Source organism: Trachurus japonicus, chromosome 9 (assembly GCF_045865225.1).
Source record: "Trachurus japonicus isolate A0001 chromosome 9, Traja_1.0".
Lineage (NCBI taxonomy): Eukaryota > Metazoa > Chordata > Actinopteri > Carangiformes > Carangidae > Trachurus > Trachurus japonicus.
In genome coordinates, this window is record NC_140915.1 from 1,513,874 (window position 1) to 1,532,234 (window position 18,361).

An 18,361-nucleotide genomic window follows, 5' to 3' on the forward strand; every position below is an offset into this window, starting at 1 on the left:
TGTTATGATGGGATGTAAAGATCTTTGAGACAAACTGGTGGTAACAACGGGCTATACAAATAAAACTGGCTTGTCTTGCCTGTTTATTCTGACTGAGCTGTTCATGGAGCAGTTTCATTCAGTCTGAACTGAGACTGTTTATGATCCAGACCAGCATGTGGAGAATCCTCTTGTAGCAGCAGCAGAGAGGACAGGATGCTAAAGAAATAAAGAATCAACTATTATAAAGGATTTACTATGGACAAGAGTATAAATATATAGAAGAAACAAAGATATGTACAGTTGTGTAGAAAACTATTAAAGTAGAAACCTGTAGTGTGGTCAAGACGCTGCACAGTGAGTAGTCTGAAGGCTACAGCTGGTATCAGTGAACAAGGTGGAAATACACAAGAATAAATATAGAAGAGAAAAACAACAGAGTGTCAAATGGAGAAGAGGTTTGTGTAATAGTTGTCAGGTCAGTAGCTGCAGGTCTGAACATCTGGCTCCATGTGAACATCTGGAGGTCAGAGGTCAGAGGTCAGAGGTCAACCAGCTGTGTGTGACATGAGAATAACATGTATAATACTAATAACATGTCAGAGTTTATCTGTTGGGTTTTATTGTGAAATTCACCTGATGCTCGGTGTGTTTGACTTCCTGTTTGCAGTGATGTAATCTAGGTGGATGGCTATTGGCTGAGTGACATGTTTGGTGTAGAAGTAATGATCCAGAAGTAACTAAAAGTAATCTGGTACATTACTAGAGTGAGTTGTATTACTGTCTGTCTGTCTGTGTTCCAGGTGCAGCTGTCCAGGTGTCTGCTGGCTGGACGCAGAGACACCAGGACAGACTGTCTGTCTGCTGAGGACAGCAACACACACACACACTGCAGCAGGTACACACACACACACACACACACACACACACACACACACACACACACACACACACACACACACACACAGACACACACACACACACACACACAGACACGCTGCAGTGTGGTGTGTGTGTGTGTGTGTCTCAGGTGTGTGTGTGTGTGTGTCGTCCAACAGGGGCCGGCAGGAGGCTGGTGGTGGTGGTGATGACGATGATGATGATGAAGAGGAGGAGGTTGATGATGTCATCAGACTTCCTGACACAGTGGGTTCGTATCAAACAGCACGACCAATCACAGCCCTCCCTCTCCCTCTCTCTCTCTGTCAGTCGACCAATCACAGCCCTCTCTCTCTCTCTGTGTCTGTGTCTGTCAGTCGACCAATCACAGCCCTCTCTCCCTCTCTGTCAGTCGACCAATCACAGCCCTCTCTCTCTCTGTCTGTCTGTCAGTCGACCAATCACAGCCCTCTCTCTCTGTCTCTCTGTCAGTCGACCAATCACAGCCCTCCCTCTCTCTGTCTGTCTGTCAGTCGACCAATCACAGCCCTCCCTCTCTCTGTCTGTCTGTCAGTCGACCAATCACAGCCCTCCCTCTCTGTCAGTCGACCAATCACAGCCCTCCCTCTCTGTCAGTCGACCAATCACAGCCCTCTCTGTCTCTGTCAGTCGACCAATCACAGCCCTCTCTCTCTGTCAGTCGACCAATCACAGCCCTCCCTCTCTCTGTCAGTCGACCAATCACAGCCCTCCCTCTCTGTCAGTCGACCAATCACAGCCCTCCCTCTCTGTCAGTCGACCAATCACAGCCCTCTCTGTCTCTGTCAGTGGTGGATCGTCCCAGCTCTGACATCATCCAGCGACTGACGGAGAAGAAGCGTCACACACACGAGGACGAACTGAGACGACTGGACACAGAGCTGACCTCGCTGGCTCAGGTAACAACTAATTTCCAGAGCACATGGCTAATTAATATGCACGTGCTGTTTTGCATTGACCATATATGGCGTGTTCACTGCCGCACTTTCCTTGGGTCCAGTGTGATTTATCAATGGCAGGAACAGTAGTAGCTACACGTTGCTGAGTCTGCTTCATAACGATATAGGACTACAGCAACAGCTCTTGAAATCTGGTGCAGGTTTTGAGTCCTACTGAACGGGATAAACTGAACCACTTCCGCGTTTATTACAGTAGTACAGGAAGTACAACTCTTCTTGTGCTGTTGTTTTAGGGACATTAGACAGCTCTGCGCGTGTCAAAATGCTGTTATTCTGAATAAAGCTCGGTGCATGTGTACGCACGTCATGATCGGATTGTTTGATTTTGCGCCCATGTAAACAGTGGATTCTACGGAAGCCGAGAACGGCCAGGTCCGTATAAAATTTTTTTATTACCGTTTTCTCGTGATAACGACTTATTATTTCGTTATCTCGAGATAACAAAGTCCGTTTTCTCGTGATAACGAATTAATTTATTTCGTTATCTCGAGATAACAAAGACCGTTTTCTCGTGATAACGAAATAATCATAGAATGTGTCGTTGACATGGTTGCCTAGCAACAGGAGGCTACTGTTCAGCTCGAGCATGGGGCAGTTAACTTTAGTCTACTCTAGCCTACTCACTGGTGTGATTGTTGTCCACACCAGCTGTCAACAATAACTTACCAGTAAGTTACACTTAACGTTAGTTTGTATAACGTCACTGTGCTGGGTTTATTTAAGGGGCTACCGGCCGGTGATCCCATCTATCCTGTTTCAGCTAAGCTAACGTTAGCTACTGGCTGCTGCTGTCAGAAATCACAACCTTATCTCCAACCATCGGACACCTGTTGCCTGCGACCACTGACATGTAGGCTAATGTTAATTTGGCAAGACAGCAGTGTTCATGAGCTTTATCTGAGCAGCAACTAGCTAACATTACCTTAGCTGGAGCTGCCATAACGTAGTCTACTCTCATGTGTTTATGCTAACCTGTAGCCCCTTAAATAAACCCAGCTCAGTTAAACAAACTAACGTTAAGTGTAACTTACCCGGTACTTCATTGTTGACAGCTCCTCAGAGCAGACTAACGTTAGTGGCAGCTCTTGAAGGCTGAAATCAGGATGATGTGATCACATTAATCAGCTCACTGATTTGAGTTCTACACATGGTTTTGGGCAACTACCCCACGAAAAACATCTCTTCTGTTACGTTAGATCTGTAGATGTGTAGTGTTTCCAACAGACTCGCTTTAGTAGCCTCCTGCTACGAACATACAGCGGCTAACCAGCTGCTACCATGGATGTATTATATACCGTATTTCCTCTAATAGAGGCCGAGGCCTTTATTTACTTTAGCTGCCCAGGGGAACCGGCCTGTATTGGAGACCGGCTTATATTTGAGAGAGGCTATTATTTCTTAAACGAGTCTGCCGCGGCTGTCTTATGACGGACCTCCGCGGTTTTTATTTTATTTTATTTTATTTTATTTTTTAATCATTTTTACAGTACCGTATTTTAATTTCACAGAACTTTAAGCATGTACGCAAATCGGGCAGTGCCCAAATGAAGTTTGTCCAAGTGGAGTTGCCGTAGGCAGCTGTCCAAGATGGCGGCCGGTCTGCGCATGCGCAGACCAGTTTTGTCACAGATCGGGTAGCGTCGCAAATCGGGTAGTGACACGCCATGCTGCTAAAGCTCTCTTCGGTCGAGTTGTCAGTGACTGTTTCCTTGAAGCGTGGGTTCATGTGGCACTTCAGATCTAGCTACTGCCATCTGCTGGCACTTGTGGGTTACTGCATCCGTGTTTGGCTGCCTGAGACCAGTGCATCCACAGTGACTGAAATTCAGGTTTTTTCTGTTTGTTTGTTTTTTTCCCATTGACCCGGCCTGTATTTGGGGCCGGCCTTTATTTGTTCGTGTAAACCACGCCCCCGGCCATTATAACAGACCCGGCTATTAAATAGATACCGGCTACTATTAGAGGAAATACGGTAAACCGTCTTTGATTATATTAACCCCGTAAACAGAAGCGATTGCACCGGGGAAACATGTTGCTAGGCAACCATGTCAACGACACATTCTATGATTATTTCGTTATCACGAGAAAACGGTCTTTGTTATCTCGAGATAACGAAATAAATTAATTCGTTATCACGAGAAAACGGACTTTGTTATCTCGAGATAACGAAATAATAAGTCGTTATCACGAGAAAACGATAATAAAAAAAATATTATGGACGTGGCCGTTCTCGGCTTCCGTAGGATTCGGATTTTCCGATCCCTCAAATTTTTAATCTGATTAAGAAATTTTGTGCATGTAACTATAGCTACTGATACAACACACCCACTGCAGTAACATCCCTGTGTGTGTGTGTGTGTGTGTGTGTGTGTGTGTGTGTGTGTGTGTGTGTGTGTGTGTGTGTGTGTGTGTGTGTGTGTGTGTGTGTGTATGTGTGTGTGTGTCCTCAGGTGTGCGAGGCCCAGGTGAGGGGTGTGTGTGGCCAGGTGCTGTCCTGTCTCCAGGGGGCGGAGCTTAGCCTGGACGCACTGAGGGACAGGATGGAACATCTGGACCACCTCAGTCTGCAGGTGAGACCATAGAGAGATGTATCCACCTTTTTCCCAACGTCAGAAACGGAAGCTGGTTTTGCCGGTTTTGTTCTTCCAGTGGAATTTCATGTTTACGTTTCCATGGTTTCAGTAGTCGTGGTAAATGCATGGATTTATTTTTTATTTTTTTCAATGTAAATCTGTAAAAGGCATGGATCATCACAGCAGCTTTTAACAGTGGATACCACACAGACTGACATCATCTGTGTTAAAAGCCAGCGTTAATAGATCCATGTGTTTACCGTAACTATGACAACGACTGAAAACCATGGAAACGTAACATGCAATTCCACCGGAAATACAAAACCGGCTTCTGGTTTTGACCATAGATGACGTTCGGAAACTTGTGGATACACATAGAAGCTGCTGTCCATTGGAGCGATGCGTCAACGCGGCGGCCATCTTGGTCAGGGGGAAGCCGTGTCTACTTCCTGCATTAGTCAACAGAGACTTGAATTTGAATTTGAATTTGAATTTATTGGTTTAAATATACAGAGACAATGCACATTAATAAACATTTCTGTAAACATGCCGGTTTAGCCACGTTGGCTAATTTTAGACAGAGGTCTATCAACCACAACTAATGATTCAACCGATTTTTTGTGAAAAAAATGTATAATTGTTTTTTTTTATGAATTAAACATAGACTTCCATACTCAGACACACACCCACATGCATAAACACACTGAAACATGTTCTACAGGGTCTGACTGGTCTGACTGCTGCTCAGACGTTTATATGTCTATGGTCAGAAACCCCTGACCAAGATGGCCGCCGTGTTGACGTACGCTGAGAAGCAGAAGGCGGTGTGTATCTAGTCATTATATACGTTTATCTATGAGGTAGAAAGGCGAGCCGCCGGGGGGATTGTGGCCGCCGCCGCCTTGGTTAAAGGGATAGTTCACCCTAGAATGATATTTCGCTCATTATCTACTCACCCTCATGTTGACTAAGGGCTGGAAGAAGTTTCAGAGTCCTCCGTCCCTTCTCTGAGTTACAGGGGGTCTCGGCGTAGCAGTGCATGTCCATATAACGGTAGCAAAGGGACACCAGAGCTCTTCGTAAAAAAACACACACAAAAAAACATCCAAATACCTCCATGATGCTCGTATGTAATGTCCGTCTTGTGCTGAAGCCCCAAATTGCGTAATTGTCCCGAAAAAAATTAAATAAGTCTATATTTTAAGCTTGTTTGTAGCGGAAGCTTCTCGAAGCTCCTCTTCCTGGTCCGTCCAAATCTCGCGTGATTCGCAGTAACCGCACTGACGGTTTTTCGGGACAATTACGCAATTTGGGGCTTCAGCACAAGACGGACATTACATACGAGCATCATGGAGGTATTTGGATGTTTTTTTGTGTGTGTTTTTTTACGAAGAGCTCTGGTGTCCCTTTACAACCGTCATATGGACATGCACTGCTACGCTGAGACCCCCTGTAACTCAGAGAAGGGACGGTGGACTCTGAAAATTCTTCCAGCCCTTAGTCAACATGAGGGTGAGTAGATAATGAGCGAAATATCATTCTAGGGTGAACTATCCCTTTAAGCGTGTGTGTGCGTGCGTGCGTGCGTGGGGGCCGTTCAGATGGGTCTCTTGTTGCGTGTTGTGTCAGACCCCCGGTTCTCCCTCGGTCTGTAAACTTTTTCACGCGGAGCTCTGCCCCACTTGGAAGGAGAAGGAAGACGTGGCTTCAGAGATGTAGAATGTGTGTTATAGAGGAGAAACACCTATTTCAGGACTACTGACTTGTATCACCAGAACAGAACAGACATATCCTGTGATTTTCAGCCTCCCTCCATATTTAATGGAGGGGGACAATGCAATGACAGTGCAGCTATCAAGATGCTTTTGACACCTTGGCCTCAAGAAAAGAAAGAAAAAAAAAAGCACCAAAAAAACAAACAGGGAAACCCCCTTATTTATTCTGTCTTGTTCTCTTTAATTGAAATACAGGACTTAAATTAATTTGCCTGGGGGCCACTTTTATTCATGGTAAAAAAAAACTATACAAGTGCACTATGTTAAATGTTTCCTGTGTTGAAAATTGACAATAGATATGAAAATGCACTTCGTTGATTTCATTTATTTGACATAGGGGTAGGCTAGGCTATAAGTGTGTGTGTGTGTGTGTGTGTGTGTGTGTGTGTGTGTGTGTGTGTGTGTGTGTGTGTGTGTGTGTGTGTCTGTGTGTGTGTGTGTGTGTGTGTGTGTGAGAGCAGCAGGTGTGTGTCCTCTGGCAGCAGGTGGAGCAGCAGGTGAAGATGAAGAAGACGAGAATCGTGGAGCTGAAGCTCAAACTGACTGAATGTGAGACTCAGCGAACAGAGCAGGTGAGTCGGTCGTCGCCATGGAGACAGGACCAGGACCAGGACCAGGACCAGGACCAGGACCAGGACCAGGACCAGGACCAGGTCTAACATCTGTCCTCCTCTCTGTTGTAGATCAGAGCCGTGCTGCAGAGACATCGCCTCCTGCTGGAGAACATCGGCTTCCTGCTGCCGCCACACGTCCACACGCTGGTCCACAACAAGGCCACGGTAACACAACCACAAACTACTGACCCACAACAAGGCCACGGTAACACAACTACTGACCCACAACAAGGCCACGGTAACACAACCACTGGTCCACAACAAGGCCACGGTAACACAACCACTGGTCCACAACAAGGCCACGGTAACACAACTACTGGTCCACAACAAGGCCACGGTAACACAACTACTGACCCACAACAAGGCCACGGTAACACAACTACTGACCCACAACAAGGCCACGGTAACACAACCACAAACTACTGACCCACAATACTCACATTAAAAAGGTTGCAAACACCATTAAAGCAGAAGTAAGTGATATATTTGTGTTAAAGGACAATTCCAGGCGAATTCAACTCAGGGGTGTATTTTCATATCATTTTAGGTCTAAAAGAATGAATCTGAAGATTTTCAGTTTAATGTCTCCTGTTTTGCGGTAGTTGCGTCTGTCCCCGCATCGCCACGGCAGCAATGAATGGGAGTGGATGTAAGTTCTGCTGTTTAGGCTGTTTACATCCCTCAAAGCCGCAATTTTTTTCCACAGACAGCGTCAGATGGAGACTCAAACATGCACCCAGAAGTTTATTTACTTCAAGCAAGCCGACATGTTTGTAAAACTAGATCTAATTCAAAGTCTCCCGGAGTCTCGCGCGAGCCCGAAGTTGCAGTGCTCGGTGTATTCAGGTGCAGTCGGAGCTACCGCTTGTGTCATAAACACAGGAATATCAACTCTTTACTTGCTTCAAGTGTACATTTTTTTCCACAGACAGCGTCAGGTGGCCACTCAAACAAGCACCGAGAAGTTTTTTTTACTTGAAGCAAGTAAAGAGTTGATATTCCTGTGTTTATGACACAAACAGTAGCTTTTCCCACTGCACCTGAACACACCAGCACGGCAACTGGGTCTCGCGCGAGACTCCGGGAGACTTTGAATTAGATCTAGTTTTACAAACATGTCGGCTTGCTTGAAGTAAATAAACTTCTCGGTGCATGTTTGAGTCTCCATCTGACGCTGTCTGTGGCTTTGAGGGATGGAAACAGCCTAAGCAGCAGAACTTACATCCACTCCCATTCATTGCTGCCGTGGCGATGCGGGGACAGACACAACTACCACAAAACAGGAGACATTAAACTGAAAATCTTCAGATTCATTCTTTTAGACCTAAAATGATATGAAAATACACCCCCGAGTTGAATTCGCCTGGAATTGTCCTTTAATATAAGTCTTAAATAGTTGTATCTTCCGACAGCAATCACTTCTATAGAGTGTTTGGTCTGAAACACGGGTCTGTCAGTCACTCTGCTCTGCTCTGAGCCCAGGAGAAAACTTTCCTTGTATCCTACAACCTTTATCCAATGAGGAGAGAGAACGGCATAAAGGGGCAGTCCTCTCTGTGTGTGCAGCCAAGGGATGCGCCTGAATGTGGTGACGTAGGGACGAGGACCAATAGATCCATGACGAGGGCGGGGGCTGCTAACTCCATCTGCTGACAGGAAGTTAGACAACACCACCGGATCGCTGACTGCTGCTTTAAGCACACCTGAATATAAGCTGCACTGGCTAAATTTTAAAAGAAAATAGATTTTGTACATATCTAGGCCGCACTTGACAGAGATGGGCGGAGGCGGTTGATGTGATAATAGGCTAGTTATTAGCCTACATATAGGCTACATTACTGTAATGACCTCATGTCGGAATGGCAGAACGTTTCCAAAAAAGGAAAGTACCGCCATTCCGACAATGGAAACAGAAATTGTCGAAGTGGCGGGACGTTTTCAATCAATGGAAGTGCCGCCATTACGACAACTAGACGTCAACGTCGGAGTGGCGGTATGTCGGAATGACCCGCGGATACCGGCCGGAGGGTTCAAACCATGTGAAAAAAGTAGCGGCTTATAGTCGTTAATAGTTATAGTTAAATGCCCCAAGGGCGCACTCTTCCCTGGGCCGCTCCTCCTTCCAGGTTGCTGCCGCCGACAGCTGGAATCAACTCCAAAAATCCCTACAGTTACAAACTCTTACTTCTGTCAACTCCCTCAAACAAGTCATAACTAAATCCATAAAGTTTACCTGCAGCTGTCCCAGCCAAAGCTCTCTCTGATCCTGTCACCTCACTAACCTCACTAACACCGTCTGTTACTGTTGTTGTTTTGTTACTGTCTCATTTATGGTTGTCTAGTATCACTGTTTTTACTTTTAATGTCTCTGTCCTTACATAACTGGTTGTATGTCACTGTACGTCAAACTAACTGTCATTTTGTGGTATGTCATTGTATTACGGTATGTTGGCTTATTGTCTTTAGTCTTTCTTCTTTTGTGTCACTGTTGTTGTATGTGCTTTTATTGTCTATATTTTAATGTTCTACTCCCCCTCTCCCATCCCCTTAGGAGGTCTTCACCTCCTACCAGGCCACTGCCTTAATAAGAATGTATTCTTAGCAATTCTTGCCTGGTAAAATAAAGGTTTACTACTACTACTACTAGTCCGGAAATTACAGTACTGACCCACAACCACTGACCCACAACCACTGACCCACAACCAGGACCATTCACTGTTTTGTCTTGTTTTTCTTCTAAATAGTCCTACCTGATGACCAGCTAACCCTCTCTTCCTGCTCCTCAGGTGTTGAACCAGTCTCTGCTGGCTAACCGTCGCAGCGCGGCGCGGCTGCTGCTGCTGCTGCAGGAGGAGCGGCTGCAGCAGGAGGCGCTGCTGCGTCTCCTCTGGGAGGAGAGCGTGTCCCGCTGGAGGAGGAGCAGAGTCGGCCAGGTGGTCGGCAGCTTCAGGAGCAGCTGCAGCGGAGCGGAGACGCAGCAGCTGCTCCCAGACCAGCGGCTGGACGACCTGACGGAGCGGCGCCGTGACCTCGTCTACAGCATCTGGTGAGACTCTGTCCTCTGGTTGGTCGGCCGAGACTCTGTCCTCTGATTGGTCGGCCGAGACTCTGTCCTCTGATTGGTCGGCTGAGACTCTTGCTGCGTTCATAACAACTCGGAGGTCGGAGTAGCCCTGCCCAGAGATTTACAACATACAGTGTTGTGAATGGACCCAAAGAAATGGCCTATTTTCACGGCCTAAAAGAGGTTTTACCTGAAAAAAAATACACAGTTCCATTGTTCACTATAATATAATTTTTTCCAGCCCTTCAAAGTGCAGGAAAAACACAGTTTTTATTTGGACCTAACCAACTGCTGATCGGCAGGCGCTAACCCTGGGCGGAGGGATACGTGAGTTGGTTAGGTCCAAATAAAAACTGAGTTTTTCCTGCACTTTGAAGGGCTGGAAAAAATTATATTATAGTGAACAATGGAACTGTGTACTTTTTTTCAGGTAAAACCTCTTTTAGGCCGTGAAAATAGGCCGTTTCTTTGGGTCTGTTCACAACACTGTATGTTGTAAATCTCTGGGCAGGGCTATTATGGGCTGGCGTTGCTAACGGGAGGAGTGCAGAGAGTCTTCTACTGCCTTTAAAGTACTTAGGGGCTATTTGTAGATCATACAACCACACTTTAAAAAAATGATACTATCCCTTTAAACGTTATTTCCGTCACATACGAGGAACACAACTTCACACCATACAACAATCACAGCTTAATATAAACATATTCCACATAGGCTACTGCAATAATACACAAAAAAATGCATTAAAACCTCAACAATTAACTTAATTTTTTTAAATTCTAACCGTTTCAGACGAGGGCATGACGCCATGTTTTGATGTTGTTGTGACGTCAAGTCGGAAAGTCGGAGCTCTGATATGATGCCTGAGTTTCTGACCTGTAATTTCAGAGTTCGACGCCGTTCAATTCATTTTTTACAACTCGGAGCTCGTTTTTTTCCGACTTCCGAGTTATTTTGAATGCAGCATCTGTCCTCTGATTGGTCGGGGGAGACTCTGTCCTCTGATTGGTCGGCTGAGACTCTGTCCTCTGATTGGTCGGGGGAGACTCTGTCCTCTGATTGGTCGACTCCGTGGGTCTGATGGATCTCATTGATCCAGTGATGATGTGTTTCAGCTCTCTGGCCCCGCCCACCTGCTCCACCGCTCTGGTCTGTGATTGGTTCGACCAGCTGACGGCCGTCAATCAGCAGATCGGTACCTTTTTTCTTTCTTCTTTTTTTTTCAACAAACTTTATTTATCACATTTGAAACATTATACAAACAAGTACAGAGAGTGCGTAATACATATAGCAGAGCTTTACAAAAATAAATAAATGAAATAAAAATACAATGTAACCGAATGCGTAAGAATAATTATGAACAATAAAGAGCCAGAAAATAAATATATGCAAAAAAAAACCCAGTATAGGTTTTATCTAGTAATGTGGACCATAATAATTTCCATAAGACTGGATGTCTTCAAAGCTTTCTTGTTTTTACATATTTTACATGTTCCACATAAACTAAAGTTTCATTTGGCATCGCCTGGAGAAATCTGGCTTTGTGTATGTGGAATTTACCCAACAGACACAGAAACTTTATTACGTTATTATTAACTTCCTTATTTCTACATTCAACATTTAAGAATAAGATCGTAGTTTCAGTAATAGTGAGATTCCCAAATCAATAAAGACATTTGAGTCCAAAGATTAGTAGAATAGGGACATCCATAAAACAAGTGAGAAAAGGACTTCAACCTCTGTGTGTGTGTGTGTGTGTGTGTGTGTGTGTGTGTGTGTGTGTGTGTGTCTCTCTGTGTGTGTGTGTGTGTGTGTGTGTGTGTGTGTGTGTGTGTGTGTGTGTGTGTGTGTGTGTGTGTGTGTGTCTCTCTGTGTGTGTGTGTGTGTGTGTGTGTGTGTGTGTGTGTGTGTGTGTGTGTGTGTGTGTGTGTGTGTGTGTGTGCAGACAGCCTCCATGCTGAGCTCCTCCAGCAGCTGCGTTGCCGCTACAAAGAGACGTGGAAACAGCGACTGGCCGAGGTGCAGCGCTGCAAGGTGAGACTGCTGTCAGCTACAGGTGTGTGTCTGTGATGCTGATTGGCTGACGGCTGATGACTCGTTGTCCTGCAGGAGGCGCTGTCTGTCTCTACCTGTCTGTCTCTACCTGTCTGTCTCTACCTGTCTGTCTCTACCTGTCTGTCTCTACCTGTCTGTCTCTACCTGTCTGTCTCTACCTGTCTGTCTCTCACCTGTCTGTCTCTCACGTGTCTGTCTCTACCTGTCTGTCTGTCTCTACCTGTCTGTCTCTACCTGTCTGTCTCTCACGTGTCTGTCTCTACCTGTCTGTCTGTCTCTACCTGTCTGTCTCTACCTGTCTGTCTCTACCTGTCTGTCTCTACCTGTCTGTCTCTACCTGTCTGTCTCTCACCTGTCTGTCTCTCACGTGTCTGTCTCTACCTGTCTGTCTGTCTCTACCTGTCTGTCTCTACCTGTCTGTCTCTCACGTGTCTGTCTCTACCTGTCTGTCTCTACCTGTCTGTCTGTCTCTACCTGTCTGTCTCTACCTGTCTGTCTCTCACCTGTCTGTCTCTACCTGTCTGTCTGTCTCTACCTGTCTGTCTGTCTCTCACCTGTCTGTCTGTCTCTACCTGTCTGTCTGTCTCTCACCTGTCTGTCTCTCTGTCTGTCTGTCTGTCTGTCTGTCTGTCTGTCTCTCACCTGTCTGTCTGTCTGTCTGTCTGTCTGTCTGTCTGTCTGTCTGTCTCTCACCTGTCTGTCTGTCTGTCTGTCTGTCTGTCTGTCTGTCTGTCTGTCTGTCTGTCTCTACCTGTCTGTCTGTCTCTACCTGTCTGTCTCTACCTGTCTGTCTCTCACCTGTCTGTCTCTACCTGTCTGTCTGTCTCTACCTGTCTGTCTGTCTCTCACCTGTCTGTCTCTACCTGTCTGTCTGTCTCTACCTGTCTGTCTGTCTCTACCTGTCTGTCTGTCTCTCACCTGTCTGTCTGTCTCTACCTGTCTGTCTGTCTCTCACCTGTCTGTCTCTCTACCTGTCTGTCTGTCTGTCTGTCTGTCTGTCTCTCACCTGTCTGTCTGTCTGTCTGTCTGTCTGACTGTCTGTCTGTCTCTACCTGTCTGTCTGTCTCTCACCTGTCTGTCTGTCTCTACCTGTCTGTCTGTCTCTCACCTGTCTGTCTCTCTACCTGTCTGTCTGTCTGTCTGTCTGTCTGTCTGTCTGTCTGTCTGTCTCTACCTGTCTGTCTGTCTCTACCTGTCTGTCTGTCTCTCACCTGTCTGTCTGTCTCTACCTGTCTGTCTGTCTCTCACCTGTCTGTCTCTCTGTCTGTCTGTCTGTCTGTCTGTCTGTCTGTCTCTCACCTGTCTGTCTGTCTGTCTGTCTGTCTGTCTGTCTGTCTGTCTGTCTGTCTCTCACCTGTCTGTCTGTCTGTCTGTCTGTCTGTCTGTCTGTCTGTCTGTCTGTCTCTACCTGTCTGTCTGTCTCTACCTGTCTGTCTCTACCTGTCTGTCTCTCACCTGTCTGTCTCTACCTGTCTGTCTGTCTCTACCTGTCTGTCTGTCTCTACCTGTCTGTCTCTACCTGTCTGTCTCTCACCTGTCTGTCTCTACCTGTCTGTCTGTCTCTACCTGTCTGTCTGTCTCTACCTGTCTGTCTGTCTCTCACCTGTCTGTCTGTCTCTACCTGTCTGTCTGTCTCTCACCTGTCTGTCTCTCTACCTGTCTGTCTGTCTGTCTGTCTGTCTGTCTGTCTGTCTCTCACCTGTCTGTCTGTCTCTCACCTGTCTGTCTCTCTACCTGTCTGTCTGTCTGTCTGTCTGTCTCTCTGTCTGTCTGTCTGTCTCTACCTGTCTGTCTGTCTCTACCTGTCTGTCTGTCTCTCTACCTGTCTGTCTCTCACCTGTCTGTCTCTACCTGTCTGTCTGTCTCTACCTGTCTGTCTCTACCTGTCTGTCTCTCAGGAGGCGCTCTCCGCTCTGCAGCTGCCAGAGGACGAGGTCAACGACATCATCAGCTCTCAGCTCCTCACTCTGATTGGACAACGCCAGAACCAGGAAGAAGAACAGCTGACTGCTCTGGACGTCAGTTACCTGTCTGTCTGTCTGTCTGTCTGTCTGTCTGTCTGTCTGTCTGTCTGTCTGTCTGTCTGTCTGTCTGTCTGTCTGTCTGTCTGTCTGTCTGTCTGTCTGTCTGTCTGTCTGTCTCTCACCTGTCTGTCTGTCTGTCTGTCTGTCTGTCTGTCTGTCTGTCTCTACCTGTCTGTCTCTCACCTGTCTGTCTCTCACCTGTCTGTCTGTCTGTCTGTCTGTCTGTCTGTCTGTCTGTCTGTCTGTCTGTCTGTCTGTCTGTCTGTCTGTCTGTCTGTCTGTCTGTCTGTCTCTCACCTGTCTGTCTGTCTGTCTGTCTGTCTGTCTGTCTGTCTCTACCTGTCTGTCTCTCACCTGTCTGTCTCTCACCTGTCTGTCTGTCTGTCTGTCTGTCTGTCTGTCTGTCTGTCTGTCTGTCTGTCTGTCTGTCTGTCTGTCTGTCTGTCTGTCTGTCTGTCTGTCTGTCTCTACCTGTCTGTCTCTCACCTGTCTGTCTGTCTGTCTGTCTGTCTGTCTGTCTGTCTGTCTGTCTGTCTGTCTGTCTGTCTGTCTCTCCACCTACCTGTCTGTCTCTCTACCTGTCTGTCTGTCTCTCACCTGTCTGTCTCTCCACCTACCTGTCTGTCTCTCTACCTGTCTGTCTGTCTGTCTGTCTGTCTCTCACCTGTCTGTCTGTCTGTCTGTCTCTCTACCTGTCTGTCTGTCTGTCTGTCTGTCTGTCTGTCTGTCTGTCTCTCACCTGTCTGTCTCTACCTGTCTGTCTCTCCACCTGTCTGTCTCTCTACCTGTCTGTCTCTCACCTGTCTGTCTCTCTACCTGTCTGTCTCTCACCTGTCTGTCTCTCTACCTGTCTGTCTCTCACCTGTCTGTCTGTCTGTCTGTCTCTCTACCTGTCTGTCTCTCCACCTACCTGTCTGTCTCTCTACCTGTCTGTCTGTCTGTCTGTCTGTCTGTCTCTCACCTGTCTGTCTCTCTACCTGTCTGTCTGTCTACCTGTCTGTCTCTCACCTGTCTGTCTGTCTGTCTGTCTCTACCTGTCTGTCTCTCACCTGTCTGTCTGTCTGTCTGTCTGTCTCCACCTGTCTGTCTGTCTACCTGTCTGTCTCTCACCTGTCTGTCTGTCTGTCTGTCTCTACCTGTCTGTCTCTCACCTGTCTGTCTGTCACCTGTCTGTCTGTCTCTCACCTGTCTGTCTGTCTGTCTGTCTCCACCTGTCTGTCTGTCTGTCTGTCTCTACCTGTCTGTCTCTCACCTGTCTGTCTGTCACCTGTCTGTCTGTCTCTCACCTACCTGTCTGTCTCTACCTGTCTGTCTCTCACCTGTCTGTCTACCTGTCTGTCTCTCACCTGTCTGTCTGTCTGTCTGTCTCTACCTGTCTGTCTCTCACCTGTCTGTCTGTCACCTGTCTGTCTGTCTCTCACCTACCTGTCTGTCTCTACCTGTCTGTCTCTCACCTGTCTGTCTGTCTCTCACCTACCTGTCTGTCTCTACCTGTCTGTCTCTCACCTGTCTGTCTACCTGTCTGTCTCTCACCTGTCTGTCTGTCTGTCTGTCTCTACCTGTCTGTCTCTCACCTGTCTGTCTGTCACCTGTCTGTCTGTCTCTCACCTACCTGTCTGTCTCTACCTGTCTGTCTCTCACCTGTCTGTCTGTCTCTCACCTACCTGTCTGTCTCTACCTGTCTGTCTCTCACCTGTCTGTCTGTCTCTCACCTACCTGTCTGTCACCTGTCTGTCTGTCTCTCACCTACCTGTCTGTCTCTACCTGTCTGTCTCTACCTGTCTGTCTCTCACCTGTCTGTCTGTCTCTCACCTGTCTGTCTGTCACCTGTCTGTCTGTCTCTCACCTACCTGTCTGTCTCTACCTGTCTGTCTCTACCTGTCTGTCTCTCACCTGTCTGTCTGTCTCTCACCTACCTGTCTGTCTCTCACCTGTCTGTCTCTACCTGTCTGTCTGTCTACCTGTCTGTCTCTCTACCTGTCTGTCTCTACCTGTCTGTCTCTCACCTACCTGTCTGTCTCTCAGGTGTGCTGTGAGCAGGTGTGTGGCCACGCCCGCGGCCTCAGCAGGTGTGTGTTTGTAGTGATGCGAGCGGTGGCGTTGCTATGGGAGACCCACAGCAGCCGGCTGCAGAGCGGAGCAGCGGAGCTGCAGCAGCAGCTGGACGCGCTGCGACGCTCACAGGACAGACACGTCCAGGTGAGTCTTTTATCTTTATTAATGTTATGCTAATGACCGAATCTCACTGTAATCGACCTCTGGCTAAGCCACGCCCCCAAACACCATGAGCCAATCACAGTGCTCATAGCTAGCCCATACACTGGGACATTCTCTGCTTCCACGTCCATTGAAATGCAGTTAGTCAGTTTTCATCCGTTTTTATATGTTTTTTCTTGACATTTTAAGTTTAAAATGGTCAAACGGTGTTCATGGGGTACATGTAACTCTGACACTAGGTATCCTGAGAGGCCACGGGGGGGATTTATTTACCTTTTCCTAAACCACATCTCAACCGAGAGAAGTGTCTGCTCTGGATAAAGTTATGCAGTAGACCACAACACCAACTAAACCTGGATAAACTTAACAAGGATGTCTACATCTGTTCTAAGTGAAGTCAACAACGTATTTGAGGCAACATATTGTCAGAGATGTTTAGATGTTAGCCAGTATCACAACTAAGCATAAAGCCCGCTAGCTTAATGCTAACATATAATGTAAAACTCCATAGACAGGCTAACAGGAATTAGCCCGTCGCTATCGACAGCCATAGCAGTAAAGCTAAGTGAAGTTTTGGTGACTTCAACATGATATTTAATCTTTCTGTCTCCAAAAATCATCAGTTGCCTCCTGTGAAATGTCTCCTAGTGACAGCTGCCATAGCAACTGTCACCGAATGTTGACTGTTTGTCCCAGTGAGTGGAGGGGGCGGGGCTTAGCCATAGAGTGAGTGGAGGGGGCGGGGCTTAGCCAGAGGTCAATTACTTACAATAAAGACAACAAAGTAAAGTGAACTTCTCCCATGATGCTTTGCTGCTGCTGGTCAGAGGAAGAAGGTGCGTCTGGACGACCTGCTGGCCGCGCTGCGCCAGGAGAGCAGTGACGTCACCATGACGACCAGTCTGGACCGGACCGTCCTCTACCTGCACGACCTCACGCACAGGTGAGGCTGCTGCCCTGCTAAGCCAGACCGCAGTAACTACGTGAAAATTCCAAATTGAGTTTTTTGTAAAATTGAACTTGTCAATAAATGTTTTATTTGGTGTAAAATCTTCAGCGGTCAATGTTGCTCAGTTTTAGAGATTTGAGGTATGAAAAACTGCAGTAACTACAAAATTACACTCAAAACTGAGCCAAACCGCAGTAACTACAGTTACTGAGCTCTATTACACACTGCTAGCCAGTTACGGTAGCTAGCTAACATTAGCTCCGGCAGGTTAGCACAAGCACATAAAACTTAAGCTAAACACTGGACATTAAATGTTAGCTCACTAAAGGTTGTACTGTCAAATAGGGCTGAACGATTTATCGTTTTCTGATCGAAATCGCGATTTCAAACAGCGCGATCACGTGATCGTCAAAGCTGCGATTTTTTTTAGTGCTCCTGACTGACCTAGGATCTGTTTTCGACTATTTCACACATGCATGCCGTCTCCGTGCCATCCTGCCAAGCTCACCAATCAGAAGCGGCATGCTGCTCGTGGACAGGTCAGGCTAACCAATCAGTGAAACCTGCACCACCTGCTCGTTAATTTCAGAAATGGCTGCAGCCGGGGCAGACGCCGACCTCGGTCAGGGAAGCAAGTAGCATTGTTTTAGCACTTTGGAGATTTTATTTGTTATGCACCTCACCCTGACTTGTACCAGCCTTTAAGTGTCTCTGTGTTCACTATTTTTGCTTTGTTTGAATTTTTTTGTTTAATGCTATAAAAGGAAATATTTGTGTGCTGCTGAGCCACAAATGAAAGAGTAGTGTCTTTAACTTGTGCATGTTTCTTAATAAATAATTTTCTAATCAATGCTTAACTTTAGTTTTCATTCTTGCATTAGAGTAATGGCATTTATTTTGAATGGGATGATGTAATATCTGTTAATGTTACTGTACATTATGTATATTGCACTGAAACATGATTTGAAGAAAATCGTGAAACAAATCGAAATCGAAAAATCTGCCAGAAAAATCGCAATTAGATCTTTTCCTAAAATCGTTCAGCCCTACTGTCAAATTATTAATCCTTTTTGAGGCGGCCAAAGTTAGTAATTAAGTAATGAAAGCTGGAAGGAAAGAACAACATTGTAGTTACTGCACTTTGCCTCAGCATCACCTGTCTATCTGTTTAATGAAACCTGGCACCAGAGCGCAGTATCGGCTTTTTAGGGGTCAAATGTAAAATCTGTGGTC

General features: G+C 46.6%; 1 protein-coding gene across 1 annotated transcript in view; it reads left to right on the forward strand.

The window, feature by feature from the left end:
- Nucleotides 1-1,023: 1,023 nt before the first annotated feature.
- The window catches only part of ccdc180 (coiled-coil domain containing 180), a gene marked incomplete at its 5' end in the record, with an annotated part of 48,888 nt that continues 31,550 nt past the window's right edge, over nucleotides 1,024-18,361 (forward strand). Inside the window, 11 exons of the mRNA XM_085787963.1 lie at nucleotides 1,024-1,129; nucleotides 1,687-1,796; nucleotides 4,307-4,426; nucleotides 6,666-6,776; nucleotides 6,888-6,983; nucleotides 9,605-9,864; nucleotides 10,999-11,078; nucleotides 11,829-11,917; nucleotides 13,837-13,956; nucleotides 15,988-16,161; nucleotides 17,007-17,122. Coding sequence (XP_085644089.1) covers nucleotides 1,024-1,129; nucleotides 1,687-1,796; nucleotides 4,307-4,426; nucleotides 6,666-6,776; nucleotides 6,888-6,983; nucleotides 9,605-9,864; nucleotides 10,999-11,078; nucleotides 11,829-11,917; nucleotides 13,837-13,956; nucleotides 15,988-16,161; nucleotides 17,007-17,122 — 1,382 coding nt within the window. The remainder of the gene's footprint in view (nucleotides 1,130-1,686; nucleotides 1,797-4,306; nucleotides 4,427-6,665; nucleotides 6,777-6,887; nucleotides 6,984-9,604; nucleotides 9,865-10,998; nucleotides 11,079-11,828; nucleotides 11,918-13,836; nucleotides 13,957-15,987; nucleotides 16,162-17,006; nucleotides 17,123-18,361) is intronic.